The sequence below is a fragment of the Pan troglodytes genome, chromosome 2 (assembly GCF_028858775.2).
Source record: "Pan troglodytes isolate AG18354 chromosome 2, NHGRI_mPanTro3-v2.0_pri, whole genome shotgun sequence".
Classification (NCBI taxonomy): domain Eukaryota; kingdom Metazoa; phylum Chordata; class Mammalia; order Primates; family Hominidae; genus Pan; species Pan troglodytes.
Window position 1 is genome coordinate 45,474,391 of NC_086015.1, and position 18,879 is coordinate 45,493,269.

An 18,879-nucleotide genomic window follows, 5' to 3' on the forward strand; every position below is an offset into this window, starting at 1 on the left:
ATGGAGAGGAAAAGATAGGTGAAATACATAACTAGCGATTATTTAAGTACGTAACAATTATTTACTGTTAATTTGGAATTATTATAAATGAGCTAATAAAAGCAGCTAGGTAATTCAAAGGCCATGGCTTTTTAATTAATCTACTGGCTTTACAGTTTGGGTTTAATACTTAGTAACTAATAATATTTGTTGAGGGGATCTTGGATTTATTAAATCATATTAGACAAGCTAAATACTTGACCAGCTTAACTGTGGATAAAAGATATCATTTATCATAATGATGAATAACAGAGGCTATCCTGGGGTCTAGGGAGTCATTCTTGGCTCTGCTACTGTGACTTTGGCAAGGTATCAAAACAGTTTGGTTTCAACTTTAGCTTCTGCGTCTATCCAAGCTTGGATGCCATCATTTGATATACATCTCTTGCAATTGTATCAGGATTTTAAATGTAACAATAAATTCACCTTGGCCCTGTCACTTTCACTTGATCTAAATATCAGCTGACTCCATCGGTTAGACAGAGCATTAAATAAAACAGGCATAGGAAAGTATTCTATAAAACCACACCTCCTTCCTGCCTTACAGCATGATGCTAAGTAAATACAGGTTACAGTTTATGGCTAATTGGCTTTTTCCATAGCCACTGAATACACCTCTATTCCTCAAAACCATCTCACAAGTCCATGGTATCAGTCATAAGGGAAAGAAAATGAGCTTATGAGTTACATAGGTATGTATATGTGTCTACAAACACACACATGCATGTGTATGTACACAAACCCTCAATCCATTATTCCTAGAAAGCTGACCTATCCTGCTGAGGGGGAACTGGAGAGCCACCTCAGGACATGAAAAGCTGCAAACTACTTGGCCAACCTAGGATGTGCCTAAGGCAAATGCTCTCCTTGGTCAGGAGTGGTTTCCCAACTAATGCTTGCTAAGTCTTTGCTTAGTAGTAGGCCTCTCCTTCCTTCCCTGAAGATTTTGATCAAATTCTCTGTTCTTGACATTGGTCACCCAAAGATGACTCCTCAGAAGACACTCTCTATAGAATTATACATTCTTTTAAATAAGTAAAGACACAATAGAGGAAGATAAGAAAGAAGAGAATGAAAGGGAAGCATGAAATGGAGTAGGGCTGCTCAAGACACAGGAAAACAGATCCTCTACCTGCAAAGCCAGCCGTACAATACCGGAGGTATAGGTCAGCATGCTGTGCAAAATATCAAGCAGGGAAAAGAGCAGTGTAGCTGCCATCTCGTTGTTGTTTTTATTGTCCACATCCAAGCACAGTGTGGCAGTTTCAGTGAGCAGGTTACAGATGTGACTGACAAGTCCTGAGGGTAAAAAAGGAAAAGAAAAAAACCTCATCATTAAGTACACAAATGTGTCATATGAACCAAAAAGAGAGGCATTCTGGCTCTATGTTGCATAAACCCTAAGCAATACTTAAACTATACTCTTATCAGATTCACTGAGGAAAGTTGTTTAAAATGCAGGTTTCCAGGCCTCACTCCCAGAGAGTGTCTTAGGAAAATACTTGTTAAAGAAGTTCCCCAAGTGATTTTGATGCAAAGGTTCCAAACCACAGCTTGAGAAACACCATCCTATATGGGCAGGCTTCACAGGGTCTGAGGACTCCCTGGCACTGAAGGAAAACAACTGTCCCCAGATTCTTGTTTGAAGGCAGTTTTCTTTAGTGCATGATCAAGGGCCACAGTGAACCCAGTGGTCTGCTCTTTCTAGCAACTGGGTGGTTTCCATAATGCAGTCCACAAATGTAAGATAAATTATAAGAAATTTGAAATTTAGAAATTACCAGGTGCCATCCCTTTGTCTCTGCAAACCTCATATTAACAGTGTGGTTGGTCTTTACTGATGTTTAGTTTGATATAGTCTGTTACAATAAATACATTTTCACATTTTGGGGGTGTTACTGTTTACATTAAATTGACATTTTTATCCTATTATATAGTGTTACCCTTTGAATTGAAATACAACAAAAGTGAAATTACAACATGAAATAATGTTATAAACCTAAATGATGAATGAGAACTTTGGAATCAGTAGAACATAAATTCAGATGTTCTAAAAAAAAAAAAAAAGTGAATTTTCAAAGATAAATATTTTACACACGCAGATGCGGGAAAAGCACGGCAAGGAAGTCTGATGTGTATTAAAAGCTATATTTTACTGGACCTGCAATCTATTTGTCCCTACTCCAGATCATCAATTGAATGGAAACTCAGCTAAGCACAGCCATGTAAGTTTTGGCACCTCTTCTATACAGTGCACCTTGTCACTTCCAGCAAAACAATCCAGTCTTCCTGACAAATGCGAAATTATCACAAAATTATCAGATTACAAAAGTGAACTAATTTTGTCACTAAAGGCAGTGACATAGAATGACAGACGCATCAAAGTTATACCTCCTGTGGCCAAAAAAAGGCATAAGTCTCACACAACTGCTAAGATGCTTATAAAAACAAAAACAAAACTGAGTTTCAAGGCTGAAAATAAACAAACTTGAAAGTAGAATGAATTACTGTCAAAATTTCCTTATCAAATGACAAGGTCTGATAACCCATATCATCAATGATACATAGTGCAGAAAAGCAATTATTACAGCATGTGCACTGCACCACCAGGCATTCTCCTTAGAGTTACAATGCATCACCCATGTACAGGCTATGAATCAGCACTTGGCATCTGTGAGCTGTAGATAGAAGGGCTTGAAAACATAGTATTTGGTAAACATACGCTGCAAGACAACAGGTTTTTCATTTGGGGGTTCCTGATGACTTTGTGACATGTCACACAGATGGTCAAAGGTAAAAGGGGTAAGTACTGGTGGAGTCCAGCTCTGTGAGCAGCAAAGGAGGATACGGTTCTTTAGGAGGCAGAGGTGGGTCCCAGAGCACCCATCTACATACTGCTTACTTCAGAGTAAACAGTTAGTGGGCATCAATGTTCTTCTTGAACTTCATTCAGTCTTCAAGGAAGGAGTGCAAAGAATGAATGCAATCAAATCCCTGCTGGGACAGAAAGTATTTCCAGTCTACTGTGTAAAAAACAGACAACAGATGCCAAGCTCTGATTTTACACACTGAAGTCACCAGCTCCCAAGGGAAGGTTCTCAGATAAGATTAGAAATGAAGTATGAGATAAAAATATTTCTTCACAACAGTGATAACACCAGCAAAACCCATTAATATGATTTTAAGAAGCTGATCTCAGCCATATTTTCAGTGTTCTTCATAGCCAGAACTTTCACTTCAGGGTCAAAATGCATGTTTTTCATGTTTAAATATTTTATTATGAAAACAAAGTCATGAGACAGTTCGGCAAAATGTACCTTCATTACCCTTTTCAACAATATCAATATTGTGTCTATTTTACCTGTCTTTTGAAAAGCATTTTAAAGCAAATACCAGAACACATCTTATTTCTCCTGTAAATACTTCTGTATAACAGATAAAGACTCGTTTTTAACTACAATACCATTGCCACTTTTAAAAATCAATATATTTTTTATATACTCAACTGTCTCAAAACTATTTTTTTACAATTAGTTTATATGAATCAGGATGCAAAGCAGCTCCATAAATTCCATTTGGTCATGGACCTTAAGTCTCCTTTAATTTCTAATAGTCCTTCCTCTACTTACAATTTTTTATGCCACTTATTTGTTGGATAAATTAGAACAGTTTTCTTGTAGATTTTCTCATGGAACTGTTCCTATATCCCTACATGTCCTGTAAATTGGTAATTGCACCTAGAGACTTGATTTAATTCAGGTTCAATTCCTTTGGCAATAATACCTGGGGCTGGGTTCTTTGGATTTCCTGTTGCATCTTATCTGGAAAGATATACCATTTGTCTTAGTTATGTTAAAATTGATCCATGGATTCAAGGGTTGTTATTTTGAAAAGGAAAAGCAAGATAAATGCTTATTCTTTCCTGTCGTTTACCAGTTTCAGAACAATGATTTTGGAGTGTTAGCAACCACCAAAGATAACCAAGGTGTGAAGTGGGAAAGGTAGAGGAAGATAGAAACTACCAAAAGTTACTAATGCATTCATTTTGTAGCATCATTGTGAACATAATGCATTTTTAAATAACATATATTATGGGTTTCAATTGATTTCAATCACTATTCATTTGTATGCTCAATATGTCCTATCTTTGGCCACTAAGAGCTCCTTGAAAGTATCCTTGCTTCTGCTATAATAATGTGCCCTGAGTTCATATTATAGAATTCCTGCTTCTGACTGGGCATTAGACACTTCTCCAAGGAGCCCTGGTTTCATTCAATGAGAATGTGTACTTAGAGTCCATGGTCTGAGCATTCGGGGTGTTCATTGCTACTAAGTCACTGATTCAGTAAACGGAGATAGTAAGTATCTGCCTCTTTAAGAAAAATGAGTTCATACAGATATTTCTAATGCCAGAGTCCAGAAACAGACCCACAATTACACAGTCAGGAACTCTTCAGAAAAAAATCCTTTTCAACAAAAGGGTAAGGAAAAACTGAGTATCCAAATGGGGGGAAAAGAGAGATCCTTGACCATTACCTCACACAATATACAAACACTAATTTCAGATGAATGATAGATCTAAACATACAAGCTAAAATTATAAAGGTTCCAGGAGAAAATGTAAGAGAAGATTTTGCAACTAGGTAGGCAAGATTTCTTAGGATCCCAAAATACCTGGTCTTTAAAAAATGGATAAATTAGACTTCATTAAAAAGTAAAGCTTTTGCAAATCAAAAGATATTATTAAAAAATAAATAAGGAAGCCAAAGAATAGGAAAAAACATTCTTCTCTTTTTCTACATGTATATATGTATGTGTGTATATATGTGTGTGTATATGTGCATGTGTGTGTCCAAAAACCTGTATCCAGAATATACAAACAATTCCCACAACTCGATAATAAAAGTACAAATAATACAATTTTTAAAAATGGGTAAAATATGTGAATAGCCAGTTCACAAAAGGTATAACAGTCAATAAGTATATGAAAAGTGTTCAATATCACTATCAGGGAAATGCAGATTAAAATCACAATGGGATATCACCGTACATACATATAAATAATTATAATCTAAAAAACTAACACAAAATGTTAGTAATGATGTGCAGCAACCAGGACTCACATATATTACTGATGAAAAACAGTTGGCATTTTTAAATAAATCTAAATATACATTTACCATATTATCCAGAAATCTTACTCCAAGGTATTTATCCAAGTAAAATGAACACATATGTCCACATAAAGATTAATTAGAGCTTTATTCAAAATAGCTCCAAACTGCGGCCAGGCACCGTGGCTCACACCTGTAATTCCAGCACTTTGGGAGGCCGAGGTGGGCAGATCACTTGAGGCAGGAATTCGAGACCAGCCTGACCAACATGGTGAAAACCCATCTCTACTAAAAGTACAAAAAATTAGCTGGGCATGGTGGCACACACTATAATCCCAGCGACTCAGGAGGCTGAGGCAGGAGAATCGTTTGAACCCAGGAGGCAGAAGTTGTAGTGAGCTGAGATTGTGCCACTGCACTCCAGCCTGGGTGACAGAGCATGACTCTGTTACAAACAAACAAAAAAAGCCCCAAACTAGAAATAGCCCAGGTGTCCATCAACAGGAGACTAAACAAATTAAGATATAATCATACAGTGGAATATCACTTAGCAACTAAAAATATCAAACACTGAACTTTACAAGAACTTAGATGAATCTCAAAAAAAAATGCTGACAGATTGCAAAAATTAAAGAATTCTATGAAATAAGTTGTATGAACACATTTATTTAAGGTTCTAAAGAAAACTTGTCTCTATTGATTGGGGTCAGAACAGAAGTTATTTCTAGGAGAGGGGAAGATGGAACTTTCTAGGGTGACAGAAATGTTCTATACTTTGATGGGGTGTTGGTTATAGCAGTGCATGCATTTTTCAAAACAAATATAAGATTTGTACCTTTTACTGCATATAAAATATACTTAAATTTAAAAATGCAGAGTTAAGAAAAAACAGGTTGGGACAAACTAGAGAAATGCTTCAGGAAGATAAATAAAGCAGTATGTGCTGTCTTCACCGGGTTAACAGCAGAATTTACTGAGCACTTGCTCTTTTCCTGGCACTATACTCTCACTAGAAGAAATGGGGAAGTGAGTTTCTAGGTAATTTTAAGTTAACTTTTAAGATATGCTGAGTTTGATATAACAAAGGGACATTCAAAGTGCCAACGTTCAAGGGAGATTAAGCCCTAAAAACTAGGTAACACTTAAAACTAAAAGACAACAACAACAAAAAAGAAGCAAAAGATGATCAGAGAGAACAGAAAATTTCCCAAAGGACAGTCAAATTTAGAGAGAAACAGAGTCAAAGACTGAGGGTTGAGTAAGTCCCAAACAGGGGCAAGGATTTACAGAGGAAATGGAGGCAAAGGTGCTAATATAATACAGTAGGAATCACGACAATGTAAAGTAATGGATATCAAGGAATAACCAGAATTAAAAAGAAAATGGGTGTCAAGAATGTCTAGTTGGAGTCTATAGACCTCCTATAGAAGAATAGGAGGTCTTAGGTTTCCGCACGTTCCACAGAAAGTTCTATCAGCAACTATCCACAGATATGAACACTCTGATGAAACCCTCCAAAATTGGGAATAAGCCTGAGTCACCTGTGTGGTTTATGGAACTTTTCCACATGAAAAGGGTAGGACAAAAGGGTCTTATTTTGACTATACTACCTTTCCTCCTCCCAGAGGTTAGCATAGCGCTACAAAGAGAGGATTCTCCAGGAACTGGGGTTTCTACAGAGGGAAGAGAACCAGAGGTGGACAACCATCTTCTCTAGCATCTTGTGGCACTTTCCAGAAAGCCCACTCCTATCTTACATCATGGGGAACACAAGGGAAAATGCTACCACTAGACCAACTGGGATTAGGCAGAAGCAAAGAAAGGAGGTGTAGTAGAAAGCAATCAGGACATAGATATGGTGTTAGCTTTGTGTACCTGTCAGCAGTAGTGCCCAATCAGTGGTACCAGCTAATAGCCCATCCAACTTGAAAAGCTGAGCTAGTCACTCCAGAAGTGATCAAAAGTTCTACCTAGCTTAAATCCCTACACAGTCAGCCTCCAGGACCAGCCTCATACCTTGCCCCAAAGCCTCACATCCAGGGAGCGAGACAATCATCACAGCAAATTTCCACAAAGAGCAGAGGCTCTATCTATCACACCCAAGAGTTTAAACAGCACTCAGTCAAGCTTCAAAGCTCACCTCAAGAGCCTGCCTAGACAGAGAGACAAAACTCAACTGTGAATTTCTAATGAGCACAGCAGCTGCTCCCAGCCATTCCAATTAGCAACCTGATCACAGCCCCTCCTGCAACCCTGTTCAACTACTGAACCCAAATAGTAAAACTATCTGGCCAAAGAATATACTCCTGTGGCCCAGCCCAATGATGCGCCAACTGTATTTCCAGAGATCAACCAGTGGTCTCACTGGATAGAAGAGCTCAGCCAGCTGCCTCATCAAAATTGAGAGCAAAGGCAGCAGCCCAGCCATCTAGAGAGCCCAAAGCAAGCTCTGCCTGCCCACGGCCATTAAAGCCGGCCCATCTACAATAAAAGCTAAATGAAAGAGTGAAGACCTACACCTGCCAAAAAAAAAAAAAAAACACCTTAAAAGCCTAAAAAGATGGCTATCTCCTCAACTGCACAAACACCAATGCAAGAACACAAGAATTACAAAGAATCAGGAAATCATGATATATCCAAAAGAAACTAAGAAAGCTCCAACAATAGACCCTAAAGAAAGGGTCAAATTTTATAAACAGAAATACTAGAGACAATACTGAACTGAAAAATACAAACAGGAAGCTTCAACATAGGCTCCCTCACACTGAAGAATCAGTGAACTTGAAGATAGAACATCTGAAATTATCCAATCAGAGCTGCAAATAAATAAATAAGTAAATAAATAAGAGTGACAAAAGCCTATAAGGATTATGGAATACCATTAAGAGACCTAACCTATGCATAAGAGGAATTCAGGAAGAAAAAAAAAAAAAAAAAAACAAAGTATTTTTAAAGGAACTAATGGCTGAAAACTTCTTTTAATTTAGGGATAGATGCCAACATTCAGGTAGAGGAAGCACAGAGGTCTCCAATCAAAGTAAACCAAAAGAAGAGTTCACCAGGACACATAATCAAATTATGAAAAATCAAAGATGAAGAAAATATGCTAATATGCTGACAGCAACAAGAAACACATTACATCCAATGGAGTCCCAATACAATGTCAGTAGATTTCTTAACGGAATTCCTGCAGGGCAAGAGAGAGTGGGATGATTTATTCAAAGGGCTGAAGGAAAAAATGCTGCCCAACAAGAATATTTTACCCAACAAAATTGTCTTTCCAAAATGAAAAAGAAAAACTTTCCCAGACAAACAAATGCTAACGGAATTCATCACCACTAGGCTTGCCTTACATGATTGGGTAAAGAGAGTTAAGTTAAACAAAAACCACTAATAACATAAAACACACAAAATCACAAAACTCAATGGTATAAGTATTACAAAGCCATATTCAGGATACCTTAGAACTCTAATTGTGGCATGTAAAGTGGTTTTACTCCTAGTGTGAGGGTTCCAAGGAAAAAACTAATAATAATGACTACAGCTAAAATAAACTGTTAATAAATGCATATTACAAAATGATGTAAATTCTGATATCAAAAACATAAAATGAAGGGCAATAAAACTGTAAAGCTGTATGCAAAGTTAAGAAGTTAGCAGCTTGAAACAGACTGTTATAAGATGTTCTATGTAAGTCTCATGGTAATCACAAAATAAAAATGTATAGTAGACACACAAAACAAAAACAGGAAAGATTCAAAGCATATCACTATAGAAAACCATCAAACTGCAAAGGAAGACAAGAGAGGAAGAAAGAAACAAAACAACCAGAAAATAATAAAATGACAGAAGTCCTTACCTATTGATAATTACCTTGAATGTAAACAGATTAAATTCTCCAACAAAAAGACATAGAGTAATTGAATGAATTAAACAAACAAACAGAACAAAAAACCACAAAACTAGACCCAACTATAAGCCGCCTACAAGATACTCACCTCACTTTTAAGGACACACACAAACTGAAAGTGAAGGAATGGAAAAAGATATTCCACGCAAAGGGAAACCAAAAGAGGGCAGAGAGACTTCTATTTATATAAAACAAAACAGACTTTAAACCAAAACTACAGAAAGCAATAAAGAAAGATGTTATATAATGATAAAAGGGTCAGTTCAACAAGAGGATATAACAACTGTAAATATATATGCACCCAACATCAGAGCACCAAAATTATATAAAGCAAATACTAAAGGATCTAAATGGAGAGATAGACTGCAATACAAGAACAGTATGGGACTTATCCCACTTATAGCAATGGAAAAATCATCCAGACAGAAATTAATAAGAAAACACTGGTCTTGAACAACACTTTAGACCAATGAACTAACAGACATATGCAGAACATTCCACCTAACAGCAACAAAATATACAATCTTCTCAAGCACACATGGAACATTCTTCAGGATAGATTATACGTGAGGACAAGTCTTGACATGTCTTCACAAGTATTCACAAATTTAAGAAGACTGAAATAATAACAAGTACCTTTACCAACTAGGATGGTATGAAACTAAAAAATCAACAACAGGAGTAATTTTGGAAAATTGACAAATACATGAAAAACAACACGTTCCTGAACAACCAATGAGTTAATAAAGAAATTAAAAGGGAAATTTAAAAAAATTGAGACAAATGAAAATGGAGATACAAAATTCTAAAACTTACGGGATTCAGCAAAAACAGTTCTGAGAAAAAAGTTTATTACAATAAGTACCTACATCAAAAAGAAAGGTCTCAAATAAACAACTTAATGTTATGTCTCAAAAAAAAAACAAAATGAAGAATAAGCTAAGCTCAATTTTAGCAGAAAAAATTAAAAATATCAGAGCAGAAAACAATGAAATAGAACTAGAAAAGCAATACTAAAATAAACTAAAACTTGTATTTTTGAAAAAATAAAAATTGAGAAATCTTTAGACTAAGAAAAAAAAGAGATGACTCAAATAAATAAAATCAGAAATGAAAGAGATGAAATTAAACAGAAATACAATCATAAGAGCTATTGTAAACAATTAAATGTCAAAAAAATTGAATAACCGAGAAGAAAGGATGTATTCCTAAACACATATAACCTACTAAGACTAAATCATAAAGAAAAAGAAAATCTGGGCCGGGCATGGTGGCTCATGCCTGTAATCCCAGGACTTTGGGAGGCCAAGGCAGGCAGATGACCTGAGGTCAGGAGTTCAAAACCAGCCTGGCCAATATGGTGAAACCCCATCTCTAATAAAAATACAAAAATTAGCCAGGTGTGGTGGTGCATGCCTGTAATGCCAGCTACTTAGGAGGCTGAGGCAAGAGAATCACTTGAACCCAGAAGGTGTAGGTTGCGGTGAGCAGAGATCACACCACTGCACTCCAGCCTGGGTGACAGAGTGAGACTGTCAAAAAAAAGAAAAAAAAAAAGAAAATCTGAACAGATCAACAGGAAGATTGAATAAATAGTAAAAAGTCTTCCATCAAAGAAAAGCCCAGGACCTAATGGCGTCACTGTTGAATTCTACCAAACTTTTAAAGAAAAACTAATACCAATCCTTCACAAACTCTTCCAAAAAATCGAAGGGGAAATAATAGTTTCCAATTCTTTTTATGAGCCCAGCATTACCCTCATACCAAAGCCAGACAAGGATATCACAAGAATAAAAAACTAAAGGCCACTGTCTTTGATAAATACAGATGTAAAAATACTCAATAAAATGCTAATAAACTGAATTTCACAATATATTAAGAGGTTCATTCACTATGATCAAATGAGATTTATCTCTGGCATGCAAGGATGGTTCAACATATGCAAATCAATATCACATAAGAATGAAGGGAAAAAATTATATAATCAATAGATGCATAGAAATAATTTGACAAAATTCAACATCTTTTCATGATTAAAAACTCTCAACAAATCAATGTACCTCAACATAATAAAGGACATAGATGATAAGCATAGGTAACATTACATTCAATGATGAAAAAATAAAACATTTTCCTCTAAGATCCAGAGGAACACAAGGATGCCCACTCTTGCCACTTATATTGAACACAGTATTAGAAGACTTTACCAGAGTAATTAGGCAAGAGAAAAAAAGAAAAGGCATCCATAAAGGAAAAAGTAGAATTGTTGCTGTTTGTCAACAATATGATCTCGTATGTAGAAAACGCTAAAGATTCCACCATATAAAACTGCTAGAACTAGTAAATATAGGCTGGGCACAGTGGCTCACGCCTGTAAACCCAGCACTTTGGGAGGCTGAGGCAGGAGGATCACTTGCAGTCAGGAGTTCAAGACCAGCCTGGCCAACATGGTGAAATCCCATTTCTACTAAAAATACAAAAATTAGCCGGGCATGGTGGAACATGCCTGTAATCCCAGCTACACAGGAGGCTGAGGTGGCAGCATCGCTTGAACCTGGTAGGCGGAGGTTGCAGTGAGCTGAGATCGCACCACGGCACTCCAGGATGGGCAACAGAATGAGATTCTGTCTCAAAAAAAAAAAAAAAAGAAGAACTAATAAATACAGTTAAATTGCAGAATACAAAATCAACACACAAAAATCAGTAGCACTTCTATACACTAACAAACTTTCTGAAAAAAAAGTCATTTACAATAGTTGTAAAAAAATACTTATGAATAAATTTAAGATGGTGAAATAACTGTACCCTGAAAACTATAGAAAATTAAAAAGAAAAAGAAAAGAAATTAACAAAGACATGGATAAATGGAAAGATATCCCATGTTCATGGATTGGAGGAATTAATATTGTTAAAATGTCCGTTCTGCCTAAAGCAATCTACAGATTCAATGCAGCAATCCCTAATAAAATTTCAATAGCATTTTTCATAAAAATAGGCAAAAGAATTGTAAAATTCAAATGGAACCACAAAATAAATTCATATGGAGCCCTCAAATGGCCAAGGCAATATTGAACAAAAAGAACGAAGCTAGAGACGTCACACTTCCTGATTTCAAACTACACTACAAAGCAATAGTAACTTAAAAAGCATGGTACTGGCATAAAAATAGACACATTGACCAGTAGAAAAGAATAGAGAGCCCAGAAATGAAACACATTTGTAGCCAATTGACTCTTGACAAAGGTATCAAGAACATATAATAGGGAAACGACTGTCTCTTCAGTAAATGGTGCTAGGTAAATCAGACATCCATATGTAGAAGACTAAAACTTGACCCTTATCCTCACCCTACATACAGAAATCAGTTCAAAATGGATTAAAGACTCAGACATAAGACCTGACACTGAAAAACCACTAGAAGAAAACAGGGGAAAAAACACAAGACACTATTCTGGGCAATAACTTTTTAGATTTGACCTCAAAAGTGCAGGCAACAAAAGCAAAAACAGACAGACCCATCCAAATATAAAGTTTCTGCACAACACACTCTGCAAAATAACAGAGTAAAGAGACAAGCTACAGACTGAGAGAAAAGATGTGCAAGCCATACATCTGATAAGGGGTTAATATACAAAATATATATGGAACTCAACAACACTACAGAAAAACATTCTGATTTAAAAACAAACAAGGAACTTGAATAGACATTTCTCAAAAGAAGACATACAAATGGCCATGAGATACATGAAAAGATGCTCATCACCAGGGAAATAAAAATTTAAACCACAATGAGATATCACCTTACATCTGTCAGAATGATTATTATTAAAAAAAAAAAAAAAGAAAACAAACATTGGCAAGAATGTGGAGGAAAGGGAACTCCTGTACACTGTTGGTGAAATGTAAATTAGTATGACTATTATGGAAAAGTATACGGAGGCTCCTTTAAAAAATTAAAAACAGAATTACCATATGATCCAGAAATCCCACTTCTGGGTATTTACCCATAAGATTTGAAATCAACACATTGAAGAGATATCTGCACTCTCATGTGCATTGAAGCACTATTCACAGTAGACAAGTTATAGACTCAATCTAGGTGTCCATCAGCAGATAAAAGGATAAAGAAAATGTGGTACATACACACAATGGAATTTTATTCAGCCTTAAAAAAGAAAAAATTCTGTCATTTGTGACAACATGGATGGACGTGGAAAGCATTATGCTATGTGAAATAAACCAGACAAGGGAAGACAAATACCACATGTTCTCATATACATAACATCTAAAACAATAAAATACAAAGAAGCAGAGAGTAGAATGGTGGATACCAGAGACTGAGAAGGTGGGCAGAATGTGGAGATGATGGTCAAAAGGTACAAAATCTCAATTAGAAGAAATAAGATTTTTTTCTTTGACATATAACGCACAGCATGGTGAATATAGTAATAATGTATACTTCAAAATCACTAAGAGTATACATTTCAAACATTCTCACCACAAAAAATAAGTATTTGAGATCATGAACATTTTAACTGCTTGATTTAATTATTCCACATTATATTCATAAATTACAGTATCACTTTGTACCCCATAAATATACAACTATAATTTGTCAGTTACAATTTAAAAAATAAAAATTAAAAAAAGAACGTTAAACTGAGACAACTCAAAACCTGAGAAAAGTTCACTGATTTGGCAATTTCCAGGCCACTGATAACTATCATTAGTAAAATTTACTAGGTACTGTGGACTGAAGTCAGACTTCAAGTTACCAGATCTTCCATGTTGCATTTTCCCACATACCATGTAAGTGTAGACATATTTGCTTCCCTACTGTTTCAGAATTTGCCCAAAGAAGAAGTTAGGAAACAGGAAGGGAGGAGAGAAGGAGGGAAGAAAAGAGGAAGGGAAGGAGCGAGGGAAGGAGGGAAGGAAGGAGGGAGAAGGGAGGAAAGGATGGAGGGAAAGAGGGAGGGAGGCATGGGAGGGCAGGAGAGAAGGAGGGAAAAAGGGAGGGAGGCATGGGAGGGCAGGAGAGAAGGAGGGAAAAAGGAAGGAAGGGAGGGAGGGAGGGAAAGGAGGAGGGAGGGAGGGCAAGCAGGAAGGCTTAAACCTGGGTTTGCATAGGGCTGACACCACCAGTGGTCCATAACCCCTAAGGGTACAAAGAGAGAGGGAGCAACCGCTGTTAGTCTCCCACCTTACCTAGTGGGAACTGAAAATTAGACTACTAATGTTGGTGAAGCTCTGTAAACAGGCTAATACATGATGCATTTTACTAAGTGAAGAAATAAATCTAAAAAGAAGCAAAGCAAGTCAAGGTAGAAACTTTTGGTATGGAGGGGAGAAAAATTAACACTCCCCTATCTCCCTACTTTTATTCTTCTCCACACACAGCCATGATCAAGACAAGATATTCCACCTCCAAAGAGATGCAGGGAAGTTCAAGGATATTGCCAAGGCTGTGTTCTCCAGAGTTAAGACTTTCCAAGAGATCAAAATGTCAGTGGAGATGGGTGTGTGGCTCTTTCTGTCTTCATCTTCCACTAAGAAGGCTGGTAACAATATGGCATAGCCAGAGGCCTGACCCCTGGGAAACACTAAGCCATTCCTTTTTTTTTAATTTTTTCCTCTCTTTTCTCTCTCCTCTCTCTCATCTAGACTCAGTCTAAGGTGTAGTAGTTACCTGTGGCTTAGATCAGCTCTGCTTTAGACTACTGGGCAAATGCATAGCCCTTTTTTAAATTATTATTATTTTTATGACTCTTGCCTCTTCTACTGGTTCTAGCTGATACACATCTACTTGAAAGAGTGAGGGAAGCTTTCTTACATGAAAATATTAACATCCGAGACTGAAGTTTAAACACTGAGATAAATATACAGGGAAAGTCAAAGCCACCTTTGTCTCCAGACTAGTAGGTAGGTATAGGAAATAGAGAAACGTGTACCTCAGCATAATGAAAAGAGCTTCCGTGCTTTGCATGCCTGTTATCTCTCTCAGAGATGCTGTTGGGATGCATCTGGGATAGTGTGCTAGTACTTCCCAGTCCTCTGGTCAAATGCCACCACAACAATTTCTTAATATTCCATCCCAACATCTCTAAAAGAAGCCAACATTCATTAATTCAAAGAACCCAAGAATTATTTTGCATTAATTATAACCAACTCCTAAAAAATCCAAGACTTATTTTGTATGAATTATAAGCAAACCCCTAAAGGAGTCTCTCTGTAAGTTATTTTCAAGTGTTTAATGTTCTGAGAATATTAATATACATGAACTGTTCCCAACTCCAATCATTGTTCTTGTTATTAGTTTTTCACAATCTGTTAGAGAGCTAATATAAGAATATACTTTGAATTTCCAAGCTTTAGAAAGTGCTTTATATCTCATTTTTAATGATTTGAAAATACAACACTCTAAATCAAAGGTAACCTTCCTGCATAGAGGCTTTCTTCTGGCTAATTTTACATTTACATCATGCAAACATGTGGTCACTTACACTAGGGTTTGTTAAAATCAACCTAAACACACAATCTGGAAAAGAAGTATAAAACCATTTGTGAAATTCAATGTGGGGACATAATTCTTTCCCAAACTGATCAATGATCAACCACTAAAACCAGAAGTCACATTAAATCAGTTAAGTTAAAAAGTCTGTTTTTAAACTGAAGAACTTGGACAGTGAAAGTGGCAATGCCTGCTTTGGACATACTGACAGGTTATAAATGTAAGTATCTGTGAACTGTGGGGTCGCCATGGAGCCATGGAGCACCAAGGGCATGCAGCCTCTTCTGGCCAAAGGTTAACAAGCAACCACTCACATACAGCATGGCCCCACATGACAATGTGACCAAACATCTATGAGGTTAAACATTTCTGAATCATCTCAGTGTAAGATTTGCCTATGCTATTTTAGCCCTGTTAAGCATGGGTCTAACATGCTCACCTAGGTTGGCATAAGTGCTAATACAAGACCACATAGGTGTCTACATTGTGCTTGTCACCAGGCCAATGCCTTTCAAACCCAGCTCTACTCCTCCTCCTGCATTTGTACTCCCAACTCTGCAGTCCCCTTGGCCTAGAGCTTTCAGTTTGGCTTCTTAACCTGAAATCCTCACCCTCATCCATGGGTCTAAGCTCCAGGGCCCATGGGAGTTTAACCTTCTCTAGTCAGGGGAAGGACATCAAACACATTTAGCTCAATGAGTATGATGAGCTAATTCACAATTCTGGGCTTTGCTGAAGTAAAGTACCCCATCAAATTCTATAATCCGAAAGAACCTGATGAATCACATGCTGAGACTTCTCAAGTAAGACAGAAGCTAATGTTTCAACAAAATGTTTTCTTTCAAAAATCTGGAAAGTCTCTGTATTCAGTACATTCATTTTGAATTACTTTCCTAAGAAAATTTTGTATATTAGAGTATCTTAAACCAGCCCAGCTCCCTTCTGAGCCCACAATGGTCTCTGGATCCTCCTATGATTAGCAAAGATTACTGTGTTGAATTATTCCAAGCATATAATTTATTCTGGTAGCCTGTCCCAAGTGAGTGCCATGCCCTTTTCTGGTTTAGGCAGAAATCCTGAATTTTTGCTGCATGGCCAAAAAGAAGTCCAAGTTACTTACTTGAGAGTGAAAAGTTTCGGATGGGATAAACTCAATTATAAAATCCCTGAAAGGAGAAGTTTAACCCTTGAGGGATTTCTGCACTGAAGATATACTCATTTTGACTACTCATAGCTCAAGTGGCTTAGGATTAATTTAAGCAAATATGCCTGGAAGGATTTTTGTGAGAATACAGAAAGTAGGAGTGGTTGGTAATTTCATACTCAAAACTTAAGATACAATGTTACTTATGACTAATTCAAAAACTAAATTCTATTCTTAGCTCAACGTTACATAAACTTACTTTCCAATTACGTCCAGGTAATAAGATGGTTAAAGAATGATTGATCATATATTCTAATGCCCAGGAAAGTTCTGGGAAGAGAATAGAGTGGAGATGCAGAGAAGAAAATCCTCTTGGGGTGGGAGTGATCCCTCATCAGCAGCACAGCCTGGGGTCTATCCCCAAAAACCTGAAAGCTTTATCAATTCAATTCCAACTTTAATTCAGCACTTGCTGAATTATAAGAGATTTTTGCAAGCTGGGCAATGAACTGGAGAACAACCTTTAGAGCCCTACACCTCAGAAAATCTTCAGCCCTTCTCCTTTTTCCTCCCCTGTCATCTACTTCTGAGACGGTAAGTAAACATTCGGGAGAAAATCAGCATCACTCTTTCACTCACTGGTTCATTTGCAATACGCTAAGCATTTATAATGTAAATTTTACAATGCCAGACTGAAGGAATTACAAAAAAAGTAAGGAATAGTCTCTTCCCTTCACAGCCCATATAAATATATTGGAATATGAACTGGATCACAGGATAAAGCACCAGTTGGTGCTGTTGGTCGGAGAAGATGATGATCAACGGGAAGGCAGGGAAAGTTATTGTGGGGAAGGAGAGACTTGAAGTGGACTTTGCAGGTCATCCGGATTTGGACAGGTAGAATGGAGGAAGAAAGGCAAGACAGGCTTGGTTAGTAAACAATGAGAAAGACTCGCAGTTGGGATTTGAACATGCTGTATTCAGGCAATTGTGGGAAGGCTAGAAGCTAGGGCCTGTGAAAAACAGCAGTGACAGGTAGGGCATAAGAGTAGAGAGACGTGGCATGCAGATTCCTAAAACTCCTAAAGGACAGGAGACACTAGATTTTATCCTGTAGGCAATACAATATAGCAACAATTTCTCCCATTGGTTTCTTATTATAAAAGCAATATATATTCATTATAGACAAATTCCTATTTTTCATTTTTCCTTATCATACTCTGTAAAAATTCAAATAATACCAATGTGTATATTTGTATATAAAAGTATCATACAGACCAGGCATGGTGGCTCACGCCTGTAATCTCAGCACTTTGGGAGGCCAAGGCAGGCGGATCGAGAGGTCAGGAGATCAAGACCATCCTGGCTAACACGATGAAACCTTGTCTCTACTAAAAATACAAAAAATTAGCCAGGCGTGGTGGCGGGCGCCTGTAGTCCCAGCTACTCGGGAAGCTGAGGCAGGAGAATGACGTGAACCTGGGAGGCGGAGCTTGCAGTGAGCCGAGATTGCACCACTGCACTCCAGCCTGGGTGACAGAGCGAGACTCCGTCTCAAAAAAAAAAAAAAAAAAAGTATCATACAGACAATGAGAACTTCATGGACATCCCATTTCCTCAAAATGTATTATATGTAAGTTTGCTATAGATTCTAAGTATATGAGATATTTGTAAATACACAGATGTATTACACATGGGATATATTCTATAGCTTACTTTTTTTTTCCACTGAAGAATACAGTTGACCCCTGAACAACATGGGTTTGAACTATATCCACTTGAATGCAGATTTTCTTCTGCCTCTGCCACTCCTGAGATAGCAAAACCAACCTCTCCTCTTCCCTGTCCTCCTCAGTCTACTCAATGTGAAAATAAAAATGAAGACCTTTACGGTGATCCACTTCTACTTAACAAATATATCTTCTCTTCCTTATGATCTTCTTAATAACATTTTTTCTCTAGTTTTATTGTATAATATTCTATAGTTTTATTTTAAGAATATAGCATATGTATTAGTCCATTCTCACACTGCTAATAAAGACATACCCAAGACTGGGTAATTTATAAAGGAAAGAGGTTTAATTCACTCATAGTTTCACAGGGCTGGGGAGGCCTCAGGAAATGTACAATCATGGTGGAAGGGGAAGCAAACACGTCCTTC

General features: G+C 37.0%; 1 protein-coding gene across 19 annotated transcripts in view; it reads right to left on the reverse strand.

The window, feature by feature from the left end:
* The window catches only part of ULK4 (unc-51 like kinase 4), a 714,793-nt gene that overhangs the window by 214,826 nt on the left and 481,088 nt on the right, over positions 1-18,879 (reverse strand). For 18 of the 19 annotated variants that reach the window (XR_010155166.1, XR_010155167.1, XM_063805611.1 and 15 more), the window contains one exon: positions 1,172-1,338. Coding sequence is in view for 16 of the 19 variants with exons in the window: in XM_063805611.1 (XP_063661681.1) it covers positions 1,172-1,338 (167 nt within the window). In the remaining 3 variants the exon portion in view is untranslated. Of the gene's footprint in view, positions 1-1,171; positions 1,339-18,879 lie in introns of those variants that run through there. The other variant, XM_054680570.2, reaches the window with a different exon arrangement.